Below are 18,905 nucleotides of genomic sequence, written 5' to 3'. Positions count from 1 at the left end.
AGAAGTCTTAAGTTAAACCAAATTGTCCAGGGTATTCTTAGTAAGGTATGTCAAAGGTCATGGTTAAGTGACTTTGTAAGGCTGGTATTTTTTCTTTAGTTTTATGGCAATCAGTGCACATGGTAAATAGCATAAAATTACCCTTAGAGGTCTTATGCAAGGAGATAGCTAATTAAAATGAACAAATGTAGTTCTATGTATGATGTATATAGAGACAATAATATTTCTTTTCTTTTTTCATTTTCAGGAACTTTACGTAGGTCTACAGTTTTAATTTTGGACTCATGCACTAGGAATATCATATCAGCAGAATTGTGCCACTGAATCAAAGGGAACTCTTTTTTTTTAGGTACGCATGATCGATGTAACTTCCTCGATGGTGTGTTGGCTGTTTGCCCATGTGTATTTCGGGGTATAGGTATGTTTAGTCTCAGTTTTCTTTCTTAAAAGCCGCATAAGGGGTATATTTTTTCTGATCTCAAATTTTGTCTAAGCATTAATCTTTTTCTCATTCATGAATTATCTGCTGAGAGTCTAGTTAATTAATTTATTTAATTAAAGCTATATAGTAACATATAGTGAAATTATTTCCTTGTGTGAGACCTAAAGAAAATCAGGTTACTCATTTTTATGACAATTTCTTTGATTTCGGGAGTAGTCTCCCCTTTTAAAGATCCAAAATGGTGATTTTACATTGCGGCATGCAGTCTGGTCATCAACGAAGAGTTTTGACACCTGTAATACCCATATTTCTACCATTCACCTCTGTAACCTTTGTTGAGTTCATCAGACTGGTAAGAAAAACAATATTGTTAATTGAAATAATTTTATCAAGATAAATAAAATAATTAATGAAAAAAAAATTACATGAACAGACTCCCTCATATAAGAAAATGTCACATTTTACACATTGCAATTATACATCATTTACATATCCACATTTTCCCCATTTACACATGCAGTTGAATAGATTTAGTGCTTAATAATACATAGCAACAATTATTACATGAATCCTAACGGGTGAAACACAATATAGGGAACAGTAAGGTTGCGCTTGGGGGTAAAAAATTAATGTCTTCATTTTGCCCCAAAAATATTTTTTCTAAAAAGTAGAATATATAAAGGATCTCAAACAAAAACGGTTTTGTGAAATTCACATTATAACTTTGTTTTTTACAAGCTGATAATAACCTCATTTTTATAGGTTACGGACACTACAAGTGTTGTTTTCTTTGAAATAAATATTAAAAACTGTTTATAAGCTCTAATTTTTTCAACTGCTCACAAACAAACAACATATAAAAATACAAAATATGGACAAAATTTTGACTAAAAAAGGTGGCATTATACTTTAAAATAAAAAACAGTTCTTACTTCGTATATTTTTGTTTAAAATGGTAGTATTTCATTTCATGTGAACTCTTTAAAACCAATATAAACTAGGGCTAATTGTAACGGGAACCGTTACAGATGTTCCCCAAACGCTCCCCAACTCCCTTTTAGTGCCATATTCCCTGTAATATACTAAATGTGAAAGCATTAAGTCCAAAAGTATTAAAAATCACTCATTCAAGTGTATTTCTAATTTCATTCGTTCCAAATGCACGCACATGCGTGCACGTGCATGATGACCATACCTTCTTGTAGGAGTCCCTTATATTTATCTATGTTCTGAATCCCATCCTGTTTGGTTGAAAAACAAGGGAGTTATAGCCATTCCAAGTTTCAGCCAATCAGATTGCAGCACACGTGCATGCGCGTGATTTCATGATTTTTTTTCTATATCACATTGTAGGATATCCTACTGAATGATTATGTTTTAAATTTCAAAGCATTTCGTCAAAAAACAAAGGAGATATAGTCATTTAAAGTTTCAGCCAATCAGATCGCAGCACACGTGCATGCGCGTAATTTCTTGAAATTTTTTTGTATATCATATTGCAGGACATCCTAATGTATGACTATGTTTTAAATTTCAAAGCATTTCGTCAAAAAACAAAGGCGATATAGTCATTTAAAGTATCAGCCAATCAGATTGCAGCACACGTGCATGCGCGTGATTTCATGAAATTTTTTCTATATCATATTGTAGGATATCCTAATTCATGACTATGTTTTAAATTTCAAAGCATTTCGTCAAAAAACAGAGAAGATACTGAGGTTTTTGTTTTAGCCAATCAGAGCGAAGCGCACGTGCATGCGCGTGAGTTCGTGCTAATTTGACAGTGTCACATTATGTACACTATTAATTTATCTTTATATAATGAGTTTCAAGTCATTTCATTAAAAACTGTAAAAGATATAGCTATATTAAGTATATAAGTCATTTCACGTGTTGCACGCGCACGCACGTGCATGCGTATGCGCGCAAAATGACCTTCGTTCCGCACATCTACACTACACACCCATTAACCCTAAAAAGGTTTTAGGTCAGTTGGGTGAACAGTTTCTGAGAACACTTCCGGACAAAAAAGTACCGGAGAACAAATAAGAAAAAAAAGAATAATAATAATAATAACTAGTGCTAATTGTAACGGGGACCGTTACAGACGTTCCCCAAACGCTCCCCAACCCCCTTTCGGTGCCATATTCCCTATAAGCTTCATTAAATAAGACAAACTCTACGCATTTGAGACTTTAACAACGTTTATTCAGAAGTGTACCAATTTCATTCGAATTTTAGCATTGCACGCGTGCGCATGTGAATGCATGTGCGTAATGACCATACAATCTTTTCTTTACAATCTATAGATTTTAATAGACTAAATATCAAAGTATTTAATGCAAACATATTAAAAAATACGCTAATTCAAGTGTATTTTTGATTTTACTCATTTCACGTGCACGCACGTGCTCACATGATCATGGCGACCATACTTTCTTGTAGAAGTCCATTACATCTATCAATGTTCTAAATCACACCCCGTTTGGTTGAAAACCAAGGGAGTTATAGCTGTTCAAAGTTTCAGCCAATCAGATTGCAGCGCACGTACATGCACGTGTATGCATGTGCATGGTGACCATGTTTTCTTGTAGAAGTCCATTATATCTATCCATGTTCCAAATCCTATCCTGTTTGGTTGAAAACCAAGGGAGTTATAGCTATTTAAAGCATAAGCCAATCAGATTGCAGCGCACGTGCATGCACGCGTTTTCAAAATAATTGCTATATATCTTATTGTAGGATATCCTAATGCATGCCTATATTTAAAATTTCAAAGGATTTCGTCAAAAAACAAGAAAGATATTGAGACTTTAGCTTCAGCCAATCAGAGCAAAGCGCACGTGCATGCGCGTGAGATCTTGCTTTTTTGACCATGTCATCTTGTGTATGCTTCTAATACATACTTCTAATATAAGTTTTAAAGCATATCATCAATAATTTAAATAGTTACGTCTGTATCAATTATATTGGACATTTCTCGTGTTGCACGTGCGAGCTCTTGCAAGCACACGTGCATGCACATGCTTTCATGATATTTCTTTTATTACGGGCTGTAGATCTCCCTAATGTATGACTATGTTCAAAATTTCAAATGATTTTATCAAAAAACAAGAAAGATATTGAGACTTTAGTTTCAGCCAATCAGAGCGAAGCGCACGTGCTTGCACGTGCGATCTTGCTATTTTGACCATGTCATCTTGTGCATACTACTCATATATTCTTACATTATTAGTTTCAAAACATTTCGTCTAAAAATAGAAAAGTTACGGTTATATCCATTATATATTGGTCATTTCAAGTTTTGCACGTGCGCGCTCTTGCAAGCACGTGCGCGCAAAATGACCTTGATTCCGCAAATCTATATAACATGCCTACTTACCCTAAAAAGGTTTCCCCTTAATCGGATGTGTACTTTACAAGATCATTCGCGGACAAAATTTTCCCGAGAAGAAAAATAATAATAATAATAATAATAAGAAACAGAGTAAAAACAATACGTTCCCCAACTTCGTTTGGGGAACATAACTAGAAAAGAAACTCGTTGCGAGCAACGAGAGGTCTTCCGTCCGATTCAGAAAAAAAATGTAAAATCAAACTGAAAAAGTGATTTAAAAAATCGGAAATATGGGGGATCGAACCCGGGTCGCCAGCGTGAAAATCCATTGCGGTACCCATTACACCTTTGGGAACTCGCTTCAAATTAACATTCGAATTACGTGAGATTGTTTTTTTTAAATTCCAACATACATTACATTTTTTAAAAATTCAGTTTGGAATTATAAAAGGAGAGTTAGCTTGCCAAACTTTTAAATGTCGCCATTTGTCTACTAATTAAGTCGGGTCACGATACATTATTTCGTGCCAAACGTCACAAGTAGTTCTTAACGCTATACTTTGAAATGTTTGATCTATTTAATGGATCTGATAGTTTCAAGGAAAATTAGAAATGTATCTTCTTATAACCGGAATTTTGAGCGTTAGAATGTATATTTATCACATTGTTCAAATATAATATCGTATACGGCCAAGTAACACTAAAGCAGTGAATTCGGTAAGATTTTCCACAAATTTTGTATACTGTTTACGCCCAAAGTTCGGATGAGTTACACGTTCATGAAAAGACTCGAATGTTTCACTCGCCCTCCGACGGTGAAGGAATCTGATACTATCTATGTTCAATAACTTGCATTTATTACAGGAATATTTATATTACCTTTAATAAACAATCTTTAAAAAAAATGTTTTTCTTATTTATGTCTTTTCCATTAATTCAATATGTCACAAGCCAGCGTGGAAAAATAAACAGAAGTCAAGTAATACTTCAGAAACATAGTGAATATTAAGTAAGGCAAGTTTCTTGAAAAGCTATTAGTTACAACCTTGGTTTAGGATAAGTTTTTCCTGGTACAAAACAAAATATTGTAGTCATCATATTTCCAGTTGTAGTCATGTTGCATTCTACTTTGAGATGCAGACAAAAACAATTTCAATAGACGTTTGAGGAAACCTCATATTAAAACTATACTCAATGCAACGTAATTGCAATGTAGCATTCTAAAGAATCCTTTACATTTCATAAATCATTTTGGTAGCAGCTTCGTTCATCTAAACGCTCAGCTGACCTTCTAGAACCCGACTTGCTTAATGGCGGAGTTTACGGAGACCGCCGCCATCTTGGACACACTTCAGATTTTTAAATGCGAATATCTAGTGTGTGGATTGATCAATTCTAAAATAAATTGTATATTAGGCTTTTCCAGTAGGGTCTTAATTACCATTTATTACATCAAACAAAAATATTGAAAAACAAAAAAGTTGAAAAAGTGCACATTTTGAATTCACTTCCTGTAGCGACCGGAAGTACTGACGACACAAACGAAGGCAAAATTGCACATCTATAACTGATGGTCTATCATCTCTAACAAGTCTCCAGTTAATATCTTGAGCCGTTTTCGAGAACATTCGAAGACAAAATTACATTTTAAAATAAGGAAATTGCCCATAACTTGGCACTGGTTGGGAATTTTCCAACAAACGGAATTTTATATAAAATTCATATAATGACCTATAATTCCTGAAATTTTCAATGAAATCCACTGAATAGTTTACGAGAAATCGCCTGCACAAAATTTGGTCAGAAGAAAAAAGAATAATAATAATAAGAAACAATAGAATCACTATAAGGTCTTCCGTGAAGACGGAAGACCTTAATAATAAGAAACCGAGTAAAAACAATATGTTCCCAAACTCCGTTTGGGGAACATAATAAAGAAAAACTATTTATAAATAACACTTTTAATGCGTTTGGTGAAATATAAATACTTCCATTAAAATAGGACATTTCATTTTTATGAATTTTTTAAAATAATTTGATAGCTTCATTAAGTTACGGACATTACAAAACCCAAATATTTATGATTGGCGTTTGGTTTGTGGTGAAAAAAACATTTTATAAACTTCTGAACTATTATAAATCAGATTTAAATGATTATCAAATACAAAGTACATACAAATTAAATATTGTTTCAAGAAAGAACAATTTACTTGCAGAACTAATGCCAACAGAAAAAAATCCACTTTAGGAAATCCTGAAACTTTCTTCTTTCACATAACTACATGTATTTATTAACTGAAGTGCAAAAGAAAAGTTATATTATTCATTAGAGTTTTATGAAAAGTATTTAGAATGTAGGTACAATGATCAATGAAGTCAATTAACCAAATTTAAGGGTTACGGACACAATACTTTAATTTTTCACAGGTTTGTGGATGAAGTTTTTGTTTTTAAGCCCTTTTCCTATCTTTTTTCAGCATTTTATTTCTCGTTTCAGTTTCTCCTGATTTTTTTTATTCTTCAGATCTCAACTTCATCTGTTAAAAGCATACCATAACCAATATACTTTAAATAAATATATACACATGTAACTTGATACAGGTGTTATGTGCAAGTAGAAAAGTCAAACCTTGAAGAATAAAGCTCCCTAATATTTCTTCAATTATTTTTTTTTCTGTGAAGCATTCTATTTTTCTTCAAAGAGTTAAAACATACAATACTTTATCTGAAATTGGTGTAATTTTAGTTGTTTTCTTTTTTGAAATTTTTTGTAGCGTCCGTAACCAAATTACTTCCCAACTGTTTAACATTTTGAATGCAAATTTACTTGCATTTAACATATTTTAAGATATTACCTAATAAGCAACTAGACAATTGAAGCAATAATCACAAGAAATATGAGTTATTTAGCTAGTGATAATAATTTCTAACTATTTTTATATGTCATTGTGGGTGTCCAATCATTATTTTAGTACTTGCAGTAAAGAAAAAAACCACATGATCTAAAAGAAATCCAGCTAATAAACATCTTTTTATCTCTAAATTCAATAATACACTGTTTCAAAAATTTATCTGTAAATTTTATGGAGAAAAAATAAAGATATTTCAATTTTCAACTTTTGGTTACGGACACTACACACTCTACATCTTATTTACAATAGAATGAAACTTAACCTTAAACAGAGGAATTTCAACAAGATTTTCTTAAATGTAACACTAGTTGACTTAAACAATCAAAAAAATAATGACATGCTATTTGACTTAAATCCTAGGATGTCAATAGCATCTGCCAATATCAAGGTGATGTAACACCAAGGATCTTGTATATGAACTTGGTGCAATCTGGGTTTCCCAAATTAGTTGCAATATCAAAATGAGGGAGAAAAATAAAGTACAATGACTAACTTGTTAAACAATCTTCTGACCCTTGTGAATAAATTTGCATTAGTGTTTTAACACCGCCTGTTTAAAACTGCCTCAAATTCAGGTTACGGACACTGCATGGTTTTGTAGTGTCCGTAACCACATTTGTAATGATAACAGACAAACAGTGGTGATGATCAGGAAAATTACAACACATCTCAGCATCTATATGAGATGCCTATCTAGGAAATTAGTTAAGATATTCATAGAGCTTTCCAATTTCACAGAATGAAAGTGGTTACGGACACTACAGTTTTTTGTAAAAACTTAATTTTCCACATTAAAACATGATGAAATTTCATTTCAATTGTTACATTAACCCAACTTTTTTCTGTAAGTAACAGAGCATTAATACTGTGATGTTAGACAGAAATCTGAGAAAATAAATGATATGAACATTATTTTTATTCGGCATAATGCGAGGGGTGAAATTATATAAAAAATGTATAACATTGCACCCCTATTACACTTTCTTTCATATCTTCAAAAGTTGTTATTCAATCCTGAAAATTCAAGCACCAAAATAATTTGTAAAATAAATTCTAAAGTCTGATAATGATCATTTGCATGAAAATGTATGATATATAACAATTATTTCAATTGAAAAATGGTGTAATTTCAAAGTGCAACAGCATAACGCTAAAAAAAGGTCATTTTGGAGGTACATTTATTGCATTTACTTAAATTCTGTTAAGGCTAGATCAACAAAATTTTGCACACAAGTCCTTTATATGTATGCCTATGAATGAATTATGATAAATTACATATAAAGAAAATAACATTTCTAAAAATCATGCATAACAATGTGGTATTCTTAATGCGCCCTATATTGTGTTTCACCCGTAAGACAATTCACAAAATACATGAATGCATTAAACTCTGAAATACAGATTTTGTACATTTAATTAAAATGCACAGCATCAGTACCCCCCCCCCCCCTTCACAATCTTGCAACTTTCTTTTTAATTCAATACACTAGGCAACACTAAAGATTTCCACTTATTGCTTTTCAGTCCAAGACAGGAAGTTGAGGAATAAAGTTGACAGGACATCCTGAACTGTCCTCGCTACCAGCTTATGAGGGAACCAGCTGCAGTGGACAAAGTACGTTACATCATAGGATAATAGGTAAGTCTCCGGAGTAGTGTTTGTAGCAATTCTCGTACTTGGTCCTGCATCGAAGCTTCAGGACTATTGATATTTATCTCTGCATGGTTTGGTTCTTCCCAGAAACATGTTACTGGTGGTGGTCCCTATATTCTTCTGGCTTTTGTGGTGAGGAATGTTTCATTTCTAGCTCTTTTCTGATCACATTTTGTCTATCTAGCTGTTTGTCTGTCTGTCTGTCCATCTGTCTGTCTGTAAACTTTTCATATTTTCGACTTCTTCTCTAGAACCCATGGACCAATTTCAACCAAACTTGCCACAAAGCATCCTTGGGTGAAGGGGATTCAAGTTTGTTCAAATAAAGGGCCACACCCTCATTCAAGGGGAGATAATTGGGAATTAATGAAAATTTGATGGTATGTTTTAAAAATCTTGTTCTCAAGAACCACTGTGCCAGGAAAAATGAAACTTATGGAGAAACATCCTCAGGTAGTGTAGATTTAAATTTGTTCAAATCATGACCCCCGGGGGTAGGGCGGAGCCACAATGGCTGACCAAAGTTTAACATAAAAATATATAAGAAAATTCTTTAAAAATCTTCTTCTCAAGAATGACAAAGCCATAATTGATCCTATTTACATGTATATGGAAGCATCCTCAGGTAGTGTCGATTCAAGTTTGTTCAAATCATAACCCCCGGGGTAGGGCGGGGCCACAATGGAAGATCAAAGTTTTACATAGAAATACAAGAGGCCCACGGGCCTTATAGGTCACCTGAGTATTGTGCAACAACTTTCAAACAATTAAATTTGGTTTGTGTTTTAAAGCAGAGGCCATGAAATTCACAATTCACAACTTTGAAAGAGGCACCATTGCTTATCATAATTAAAGACTTAGCATGCTTACTCTATTTGTAATACTTAATATCCAGAGGAAGATTAGAGTAACATAAGAGAAAATGCACTTCCACTTTATAACCAGTTGTGCACCTCATCCCAAAGGAACCACTGAACCTAGGGCCACATATTTCAAAATTGTGCAAATTTTATCATACAATGGTTGATTAATACCAAAGAGCAGATTTCAAAGCATTAATTTACTTTCAGACTTTGTACCCCCCCCCCCCCCCCCCCCGGGGGGGGGGGGGGGGGGGGGGGCATGAAAAAACCGTTTTGCTAGATGCAAATTTCTTCATCATAATTATATATATTTGGATCATTGGCATAAAACCCAGGAGCAAAGGAAAGATTTTCAAAGAATAAATGAATTTTCACTATAAAACCAATAGAGCCCCGCCCTAACACCATAACCCCTGACCCTGGGGTCATAAAATTCACAATTTTGGAAGACTTGCTCATCATAACTATGTACTTGGATAATTTACTTAATACCCAGGAGCAGAGAAGAAGATTTCCAAAGAATTAATGCATTTTCACTATATAATCAATAGGGCCCCACCCTAACACCAGAAACCCTGACCCTGGGGCCACAAAATTCACAATTCTGAAAAAGGCACTCTTGATCAACATAACTATGTACTTAGTTAGTTAATTTAATACCCAGAAGTTGAGAAGAAGATTGTCAAAGAATAAATGCATTTTCATTATATAACCAATAGAGCCCCGCCCTAACACCAGAACCCCTGACCCTGGGGTCATAAAATTCACAATTTTGGTAGAGGCACTCTTTCTTATCATAACTATGTGTTTGGTTAGTTTATTTAATACCCAGGAGCGGAGAAGAAGATTTTCAAAGAATTAATGCATTTTCACTATATAATCTATATAGCCCCGCCCTAGCACTAGAACCCCTGACCCTGGGGCCATGAATTTCACAATTTTGGTAGAGGACTCAATGCTCATTACATTCATGCCAATAGTTTGCCTGCTTGATGTCCCGGAGTAAAGAAGAAGATTTTTAAAGATTGTAATAATTTTAGTGGTTTTGGCCCCACCCCTGAGGCCCCAGGGGGGCGGGGACCATAAAATTCACAATTTTTGTTCCCCTTCACCCATAGATGCTGTATACCAAATTTGGTTGAAATTGGTTCAGCGGTTTCAGAGAAGAAGCTGAAAATGTTCAATTGTTAACACACGACGCACGACACACGACGACGGACGAAAACGGATAGCAATAGGTCACCTGAGTTACTCAGGTGACCTAATAAAGGAAAAATCTTTAAAAATCTTCTCAAGAACAGCAAAACCCTGATTGATCATATTTATATGGAAGCATCCTTAGGTAGTGTAGATTCAAGTTTGTTCAAATCATGTCCCCCGGGGGTAGGACAGGGCCACAAAGGATGATCAAATTTTATATAGAAATATATAGGAAAATTCTTTAAAAATAACCTTCTCAAGAAAAGCAAAGCCATGATTGGTCAAGGGACTACTTTTGGATTTAAACTTTTCAATAAAAAACCAATTTTTACTTTTTCCTAGCCACAGTGCTCAGGTGAGCGATGTGGCCCATGGGCCTCTTGTTTTTTTTTTTTGTTTTTTTTTAAAAATGATCAATCATTAAATATAAATAAATCAGTTGTTAAAAAATTTGCTTCATATTTGAAGTGCTTTAAACTGACCCTTTGATGAAAGTGACCAGTGTTTTTTGCACCTTGAAAGGTTTATTGGTAAAATATAAGAAGGAAGTTATGATTTTGGTGTTACTATTGTTGTTATTTAAGTTTGATTTGATTTTTATATTACGAGTATTATGAAACTGTTATTTTGTTACTGACCGATTGTTAATTTTAATTGTGAACAAATGTACAAAGATGAGGAGTATAATATAGTTGGCTATGTATATTGCCCAATTTTTGAACATACTATGTAATAAATATTAATAACAACCTTTGAATAATTGGAAAGACAATATTATAAATATGATAGCATTTTTGTACATGAGCATACATTTTTGAAAGGAAAAATAAATTATTCAATTGCATTAAAAAAAATATTTTGTTTCATATTCTTGCGAATTATCAGATCATTCTTCTTTTATTTAAATACTCTGTCATTATGAAACCTTGTTAATAATTAAGTAAATATTAATTGTACATTTGCACCAATTTTTACATGGCATTTTCACACTAAGAATGCCACGTGCAAAATTATATACAGGAACAATTCTGAACAAATATATGCAAGTGAGTTGTAAATTTGATATGTAATGCATACATTACAAAAACCCATGACAGTGTTCACTAAAATGAAATGTATGGACTCTTATATAAATACTTGGTATATGTGATATGGATATTATGGATGATATTTTTGAGAATGACACAAGTAATGAAATTTTTCAGCATTGAATTGGATTCTTGAACCAGAGCCATGTGAACCTGGTCCACCTGTACCTCTCATTGAAGACCTGTTAACATCACCAGAGTATGTTCATTCTGATACCCCTATGGTATGGTTACAGCATGCATTATCCCTGAATCCATTAAAAGAGCTGCATTGGCAACGAAACAACCCAATGTGGTCGATTGTAAGGAAATAAAGCATATCAGCTTCCAACTTTGGTGCAGTTCTCAGTTCTAAGCAAAGGCGGTAAGACGTGTGATTAAATTTTTGCGAAAAAGACTTTTAAAATTACAGTCAAACTTTGTTATCTCAAACCCATTATCTCATATTTCATGGATATGTCAAAGTAATTTTGAAGTCCAAACCATTTATAAAAGACTGGGACATTTTATTCTTGATAACTCTTTATGTATTATTCTTGAATCCACGGATATTTCCAACATTTTTCTTGGTCTCATTGAGTTTGAGATAATGAGGTTCGACTGTAATGACTAGATATTTGTACATAAAGATGCAGGAAATATAAGATTAATAACCAAAAATCATATTTTCTTCTCCAGATTGACATTGTCACTGAAGAAACAGCTGATGTCGGCTTACAATCTGGAGTCCATCAAGGCTGTTGCATGGGGTATCACTCATGAAGATGATGCTTTGAGAAAGTATGAAAAGGACTTTGATGCAGCTGTAGAGCAGTCAGGTATACAGCACAAAATAACATTCATTCAACCTCTGACATGTTAACATTCAATGTGTCAAAACAAATAACAGGACTTATCCTGGTGAGAAACAGAAATCAATTACTGAAGTCTAATTGTAAAAGAAAAACTAGAAATATGTCCATAGGACATGAATGCCCCGCCGAGGATATATTAGTAAAGCAACATGAAATTTGTACATGTATAAAATTTGATCAGTTTGGTTCAGGCAGGGCTTATAGTTAGTTGGGAATAAAAATGTAGGTCCAGCATCCAAAGCAAGTCTGGTAGTGTCCATCCCTAGATGCATCATCCATGCAAGTTTGGTTCAGGTAGGGTTTATAGTTACTTGGGAATGAAAATAAAGGTCAGATCCAGCATCCGAAGCAAGTCTGGTAGTGTCCATCCCTAGCTGCATCATCCATGCAAGTTTGGTTTAGGTAGGGCTTATAGTTACTTGGGAATGAAAATGTAAGTCAGATCCAGCATCCGAAGCAAGTTTAGTTCAGGTAGGGCTTATAGTTCCTTGGGAATAGACCTGCTCCAAAAACTTGAACCTGGTCACTCATCTGGAAAATGTAGGTCAGATCCAGCATCCGAAGCAAGTCCGGTAGTGTTCATCTCTAGATGCATCATCTATGCAAGTTTGTATCAACATGTAAAGTTTGATAACACCATCTTGAATGGTATGTTTAAAACTGAGCTAAACACTATTTAAGAAAAGTCAGGTCAAGGTCAAAGGAAAGGTCAAGGTCAAAAAATGTTGTTGCAGTTGCATAGCTCTCATCAATATCTATCAGCATATGAAGTTTGATGAAAATATCTTGGATAGTTTCTTTGAAACTTAACTTTGAACAGAGCTAAACACAAAGTGGGATGGAAGGACAGAAGGACGGAAGACGGACATGACAAACACTATTTGCCCCGGCCATATTCATGGCAGGGCATAAATATTCAGTTACCAACATATTCCAGAAAATTTGCTTTTTGAAGTGGAAGGATTATAAAAGCTCTACTTAGACTTTGTTTGCATTACAAAATCAATTGTATAATGGTTTGTTTGCATTCAGTAGTATTATAATTTTTTCTGAAAAGGATATGGTTGCATGAATCCAGAGTGTTGGGAGCTTCACCTGATGGCTTAGTTGTTCGACCACCAACATGCAGTGTATTTTATCAAACTCCAGAAGCCAAAGACGCCATTCCTGATATTGTAGAGGTGAAGTGTCCATATACAGCATCGTCTTCAACAGTAGCAGATGGGGCACAAAATTTGAAGGATTTTTCATAGGTAAATAACATTAAAAATCTGTATTGTCCAGTACCTTGAAATTAAAAATCTTGGTGAGTAAATGATTTCAAAACATGTATTAATTTACAAGTGCAGCTGTTCAATATGGTATGAAGATATTGAAAAAGGAGGGGATATGTACTGGTATAACACAACTTAAGTGTTTTTTGATTTTTTTTTTAGATCTTAAACAAGATACCCTGTGCCTGAAAACCAGTCACCCATACTATCATCAAATTCAAGGCCAGCTACACATATGTAACAAAACATTCTGCGACTTAATTGTGTGGACAAGAGTAGACTGCATTGTGATTAGAATAGTAAAAGACATTGAATGGACAGCAAATGTTCCAAAGCTGATAGATTTCTACATTAACATTTTCATTCCAGCACTGATGGAAAACTGAGTTCTGGTTTGAACTTCTTGACACTTAGTTTTGTACCTCTAGAATTTTCTAACAATGGAAAATGGGTAATCATGTTAAATGTGTTGAATGTTCCTAAGTCTCATAAATGTATGACATGATATGTCACAATCCATCATAAAACTTCTGGCTTATAAGACTATTTTAAATAGCAATGATGATTAATAAAATCTATGTACTACATAAAAAAAGAATATCAAAATTTAGAATCATTTTATTAATGAATTGAAGATGTTATTCTCAAAGTGAAAATGTAACATTTTTGTCTTTCTTAATAGATAAATTGTTGAAAACATGAATTTGTTGAGTTGTGCTTTAAAGGTAAATATACTTTAAACTAGAGATTTAAAATTATAAGTAAACCCTCTTCCAAATTATATTGTCAAATGAAGAATGGAATTGCCAAACATTCTTGTAATAAATCCATGCTAACAAAAGGGATTTTCATTTTCTGAAGTACATGTATTACAACATACTACAAAATTAACAAATATAACCATTGACATTGATAACAAATCAAAATTTGCTTATCCCTTGCACTTTGGTATGAATATCTTCACTGTTTAGTGTATACTGTCACACGCCAATGCAAATTTATAATAAGTACATGTATCTTTAAGTAATTTCTTTCAAAAGTGGAGCTTGCAAGTTTACAAGACAAGAACAGAGTTGAAATATTTTTGTTGAGATTGGTCTGTAAGTAGATGGTATGTAACGGAGAATCTCGTAATTCTTTATCCTCTCGTTGGCTCTTTCCACATGAATAAGTGCTTTAGCAATCTTGTAACACAGTGCTGCTTCTTGTATGGTAAACTGGCCTCGTGTCGATAAAAGAGCTTTTATAATTAAGCAGACACCCTGGGGCAACTGGTCATGAATGGTGAAACCTTTGACCACCAAAATAAGGTCTCCAGCTTTGAACTTTCGTAAAACTTGGCTGTGACGTACAATAGCTACATCAGAAGTAGAACCTGGGTACAGCATGGAGCAAAATGTAAGTGCACCATTTGGAGGCACGCAAGTTACTGCTTTAAAAGTATGGCAACTTTTGTACATACTGTAGGCCATGGCCTGATTATCCATATGTGTTGGGATGTCCTGGGTTGTTTCAATTGCATCCATGGATGCTCTAGCAGAGGAAAAATCCTCAAAAGATTTTGGCAGAGACCCTGAAAAAAAGTTGGAAAAAAATTAATTTGATTATTTGTAATTGTGTAAAAAAAATTGTGTTACAGTCAATTTTTCAAGAATACAATAAATTTAACTGCATTAAATTTTTGCAAGTCATTATGATAAATTTTAAAACAAACCTTTGCATTTAAGCTGACTTGGAAAACATTCTACGCTACATTCTACACTACGCCATCAGACAGCATCTTGTATAGGGAAAAGACCACTAATTATTTTCCCATAGAACTCCATACAAACCTTAGGCCTTCTCAGTACTTTACTATGACAATTTCAGAAAAATCTTTAGCATCATTTCAAACTTCGTTCTAAGCCCTAACAAAAAATACTGAAAAAAATATATGGTCCCATGGCGTTTATAGGTCAAAATTGCAGTTATTTTCAACTTATAGAGATTCACAGTAAATAACATGCGGCATAAAAAATCATCCCCCACTCCTAAAATCTTCCCTGGCATTTCTATAGTTTCTGTAATATACCCTCATCCTATCATTTATTTCAAAGGTCATTAATTTTACTTTAAAATGAAAACAATTAAATACCTGATTTCAGCCAATGGCGTAACGCCTACCCATTCAGTATTCGGTTTAATGTTCCATAACAAACAAAGCCATGTGTGCATCCGGGGATTTGGTGCTCTCATTCCTATACTTACATACTTACCTGTCCCAGAATTAGTCAATTGTGGTAATTTCAAAGACTATACACCTACCTGTGAACATGTATGAAATTTGAGTCCTGTGACTTCAGTGTATTGGATACTGTGACCATCTCAAATGATGACACCTTACTGCTACCAGCACAATTCAAAGGAGTGAATGACGTCTGGGCCGGTGATGATATTTGGATATATTGGTGACTGTAATAAATAAAATATTTGTACAATGAATTGTTTTTGTGCTTTAATGTTAATAAAGTGATATTAACTAATTAGGTAAAAAGCTCCAAAATTGGATAAATCATAGTTAATTAAGCAAAATTCAAAGGTTTCAAAAAGACTGATATAGAATTTTTTTATGCTTATGCAAAGTATATTATTTAAGACTCTGATATACTAATTGATTCTTATCTAATCCCTCCTATTGCTTAAGTATGTACAAAAAAGTTTCCCCACCCCCCAGTGAAAAACACTTAAAGAAATAGCAGGTGTCCCCTTTTATTTTTGTTTACAATTAATTTAGACAAGTTTAAATCAATCCTTTTGATAACAAATCAAAGTTCAATGTCTGTAGTCTTATACATTACAATCAGAAGCTACTTTTTGAATTTTATTCTAAGAAAAGGAGAATTTAAATAATTTTTTTTTTAAAAATTAAAGAAAAGCAAAAACTGACTTCAAACCCCAAAATGTACTATACAATAAGAGGCTGGAAAGTTAATAAATAAAAAATTTACCTGCAATGTACAGAAAACTGTCCGACAAAATACATCGGGTGGGTAGGGAGTCTCCATTTTCTTCTTATATAGAGAAAATGCCCCTGCTGATCAGAGACCTAACACTCCCAAATAATAACAAAATATGTTAACATAACAGTCAATCTAAGATGTTCATCCCTCAATGGCAACAAGTTTTTATTACAGTAACTGAAATTGTTAGGAAATAGGAAATCACATTTAGAATTCCTTTAAATGTACCTTCTCTTCGTTGTATTTAATATCGTGGATTGATATTGGCTTCCTTTTACTAGACTCTATTTTTAGGGCAAGCAATTCCTTTTCCAGTTGTATTTCTGTTGAGAGGCGCTGCATTTCTTGAGTACAGTTAAATGTGCAGGATGCTGAGTAGTTGTGCTCTGATATCAACTGAAAATATATTGTAAATCATGTACAGTTAAAAGAACTTTATATATTATTAAAAATTATTGAAAATGTTTCAGTGTTGGTCATTTGTCATCATTGGTGTTTTAAATGAGCTTTACTTTTTCTTGATATTGACATTTTGGTGCTTGTGGAATCTGCAACTGGTCCATCTGTGAAGATATGACAGGGACTCCTCACTTTTGAGTTTTTTCCTCCTTGGTAAAATAATTAAACTTGAATTATTTTTTTATTCAGTTGTAAGCTACTCTGTTTATACATGTACCCTTTTAAAGATTTTTAGTAAAATATTCTCAATTAAACTCCACCCACCCACCATCCAAAAACAAGATGTTGGTCATATTTTGAAAAATAATTTCACCTTTTTGTACATTCAGGATCAGAGAAATCCATGGCCTTTCCTTCATTCCATGCAAAATATGCAGGGTCCCCCTCCTTCTTACCATCCTTAAAGTGGCAGGAGCAGATGCTATCATTCTGATCTCCTGGTTGGCGATCAGCTCGTCTAAAAATATACATTATACAAAGACTGAGTGAAGGAGAATTAAAAAGCAAAACATGTTCATTTAGCATGTTATTATCAAATAGCCTAAATGACTTATTTTTTCATTATTTTTTTTTTAAATGTTACATTTACTTGCAAGTACAAGATAACCATGTGCATAACATTAACAAACGGTAGCAGTATTTGGTAGTAATAATACGAAATAAAATGTAATAAAAACAGCTGTTAAACAAAAATTAATCTTGCTACAAATTGCACAGTTTTTGTAGTATGTACTCTTCATTATTCTTCTGCTATATTGATTACTACGAGATTTAACTTTTTAGCATGCATGTATAAATACTGTATCTGACAATGCAGCATCGTGACATATCGTTACAAGTACCTACAAATTTTGTCAATATATCTACGTTTACTGAGTTTTTTCCCTAGCAGGCCGAAATATCTCCATCATGTCACCAGGAACAACACTCGTGCATCTCGTAATTAGTGCTGCAATAAACAAACTGATGTGTTTTTTCTCACCTGCATGGTTTTCCCGACGCTTCAGCTACTTTCGTTATTTCTAACCAATGAAAATTGTCCTTACTTTTCTGTTGCGTCATGCAATTTTATTGCACGCATCACTGAATTGTAGAACACACATCACAAGATTTCGAATATACATCACAAGATTATCGAACATACATCACAAGATTTCGAATATACATCACAAGATTATCGAACATACATCACAAGATTTCGAATATACATCACAAGATTTCGAACATACATCACAAGATTATAGAATATACATCACAAGATTTCGAATATACATCACAAGATATTGAATATACATCACAAGATTTTGAACATACATCACAAGATATTGAATATACATCACAAGATTATAGAATATACATCACAAGATTTCGAACATACATCACAAGATTATAGAATATACATCACAAGTTTTAGAATATACATCACAAGATATTGAATATACATCACAAGATTTTGAACATACATCACAAGATTTTGAATATACATCACAAGATTTCGAACATACATCACAAGATTATAGAATATACATCACAAGATTTCAAATATACATCACAAGATATTGAATATACATCACAAGATTTTGAACATACATCACAAGATATTGAATATACATCACAAGATTATAGAATATACATCACAAGATTTCGAACATACATCACAAGATTATAGAATATACATCACAAGTTTTAGAATATACATCACAAGATATTGAATATACATCACAAGATTTTGAACATACATCACAAGATTTTGAATATACATCACAAGATTTCGAACATACATCACAAGATTTTGAATATACATCACAAGATTTTGAATATAC

At 33.3% G+C, this 18,905-nt stretch overlaps 1 protein-coding gene and 1 long non-coding RNA gene across 5 annotated transcripts; one reads left to right on the top strand and one right to left on the bottom strand.

The window, feature by feature from the left end:
- Window positions 1-703: 703 nt before the first annotated feature.
- LOC134271543 (uncharacterized) lies at window positions 704-14,327 on the top strand. Its single transcript, XR_009993043.1, has 6 exons — window positions 704-794; window positions 8,216-8,330; window positions 11,614-11,860; window positions 12,175-12,314; window positions 13,408-13,603; window positions 13,787-14,327. It is a non-coding gene; the product is annotated as an uncharacterized LOC134271543 (long non-coding RNA).
- On the bottom strand, window positions 14,227-18,343 carry LOC134271527 (uncharacterized). Of its 4 annotated transcripts, XR_009993042.1 has the most exons (8): window positions 17,925-18,343; window positions 17,396-17,539; window positions 17,136-17,231; window positions 16,852-17,019; window positions 16,612-16,709; window positions 15,929-16,075; window positions 15,339-15,404; window positions 14,227-15,197 (listed from the first exon to the last, which is right to left on the bottom strand). XR_009993042.1 is itself a non-coding variant. In XM_062753732.1 (7 exons), the coding sequence occupies exons 3-7, from the start codon at window positions 17,184-17,186 to the stop codon at window positions 15,176-15,178; spliced, it is 486 nt and encodes a 161-aa protein (XP_062609716.1). In that variant the 5' UTR covers window positions 17,187-17,231; window positions 17,396-17,539; window positions 17,925-18,311; the 3' UTR covers window positions 14,227-15,175. The 4 variants fall into 4 exon arrangements, 1 of the variants encoding a protein (XP_062609716.1); XR_009993040.1 differs by lacking the exon at window positions 15,339-15,404 and having other exon boundaries at window positions 18,065-18,328; XR_009993038.1 differs by lacking the exon at window positions 15,339-15,404 and having other exon boundaries at window positions 17,950-18,327.
- Between the last annotated feature and the right edge of the window lie 562 nt (window positions 18,344-18,905).

The sequence above is a fragment of the Saccostrea cucullata genome, unplaced genomic scaffold (assembly GCF_032062105.1).
Source record: "Saccostrea cucullata isolate Sc308-1 unplaced genomic scaffold, CSIRO_AGI_Scuc_v1 ctg1773, whole genome shotgun sequence".
NCBI classification, from domain to species: Eukaryota; Metazoa; Mollusca; class Bivalvia; order Ostreida; family Ostreidae; genus Saccostrea; species Saccostrea cuccullata.
The sequence above is the reverse complement of the archived record's forward strand: the minus strand, read 5'-3'. Positions and strand labels throughout refer to the sequence as shown.

What these genes read in the sequence shown, in the direction of transcription:
- LOC134271527 (XM_062753732.1), bottom strand. Translation starts at nt 17,186, where the DNA reads ATGGACCAGTTGCAGATTCCACAAGCACCAAAATGTCAATATCAAGAA. An exon ending in AATGTCAATATCAAGAAAAA is followed by an intron (nt 17,020 to 17,135) that starts GTAAAGCTCATT and finishes ATATATTTTCAG; the next exon opens with TTGATATCAGAGCACAACTA. An exon ending in AATTTCATACATGTTCACAG is followed by an intron (nt 15,198 to 15,928) that starts GTAGGTGTATAG and finishes ACTTTTTTTCAG; the next exon opens with GGTCTCTGCCAAAATCTTTT.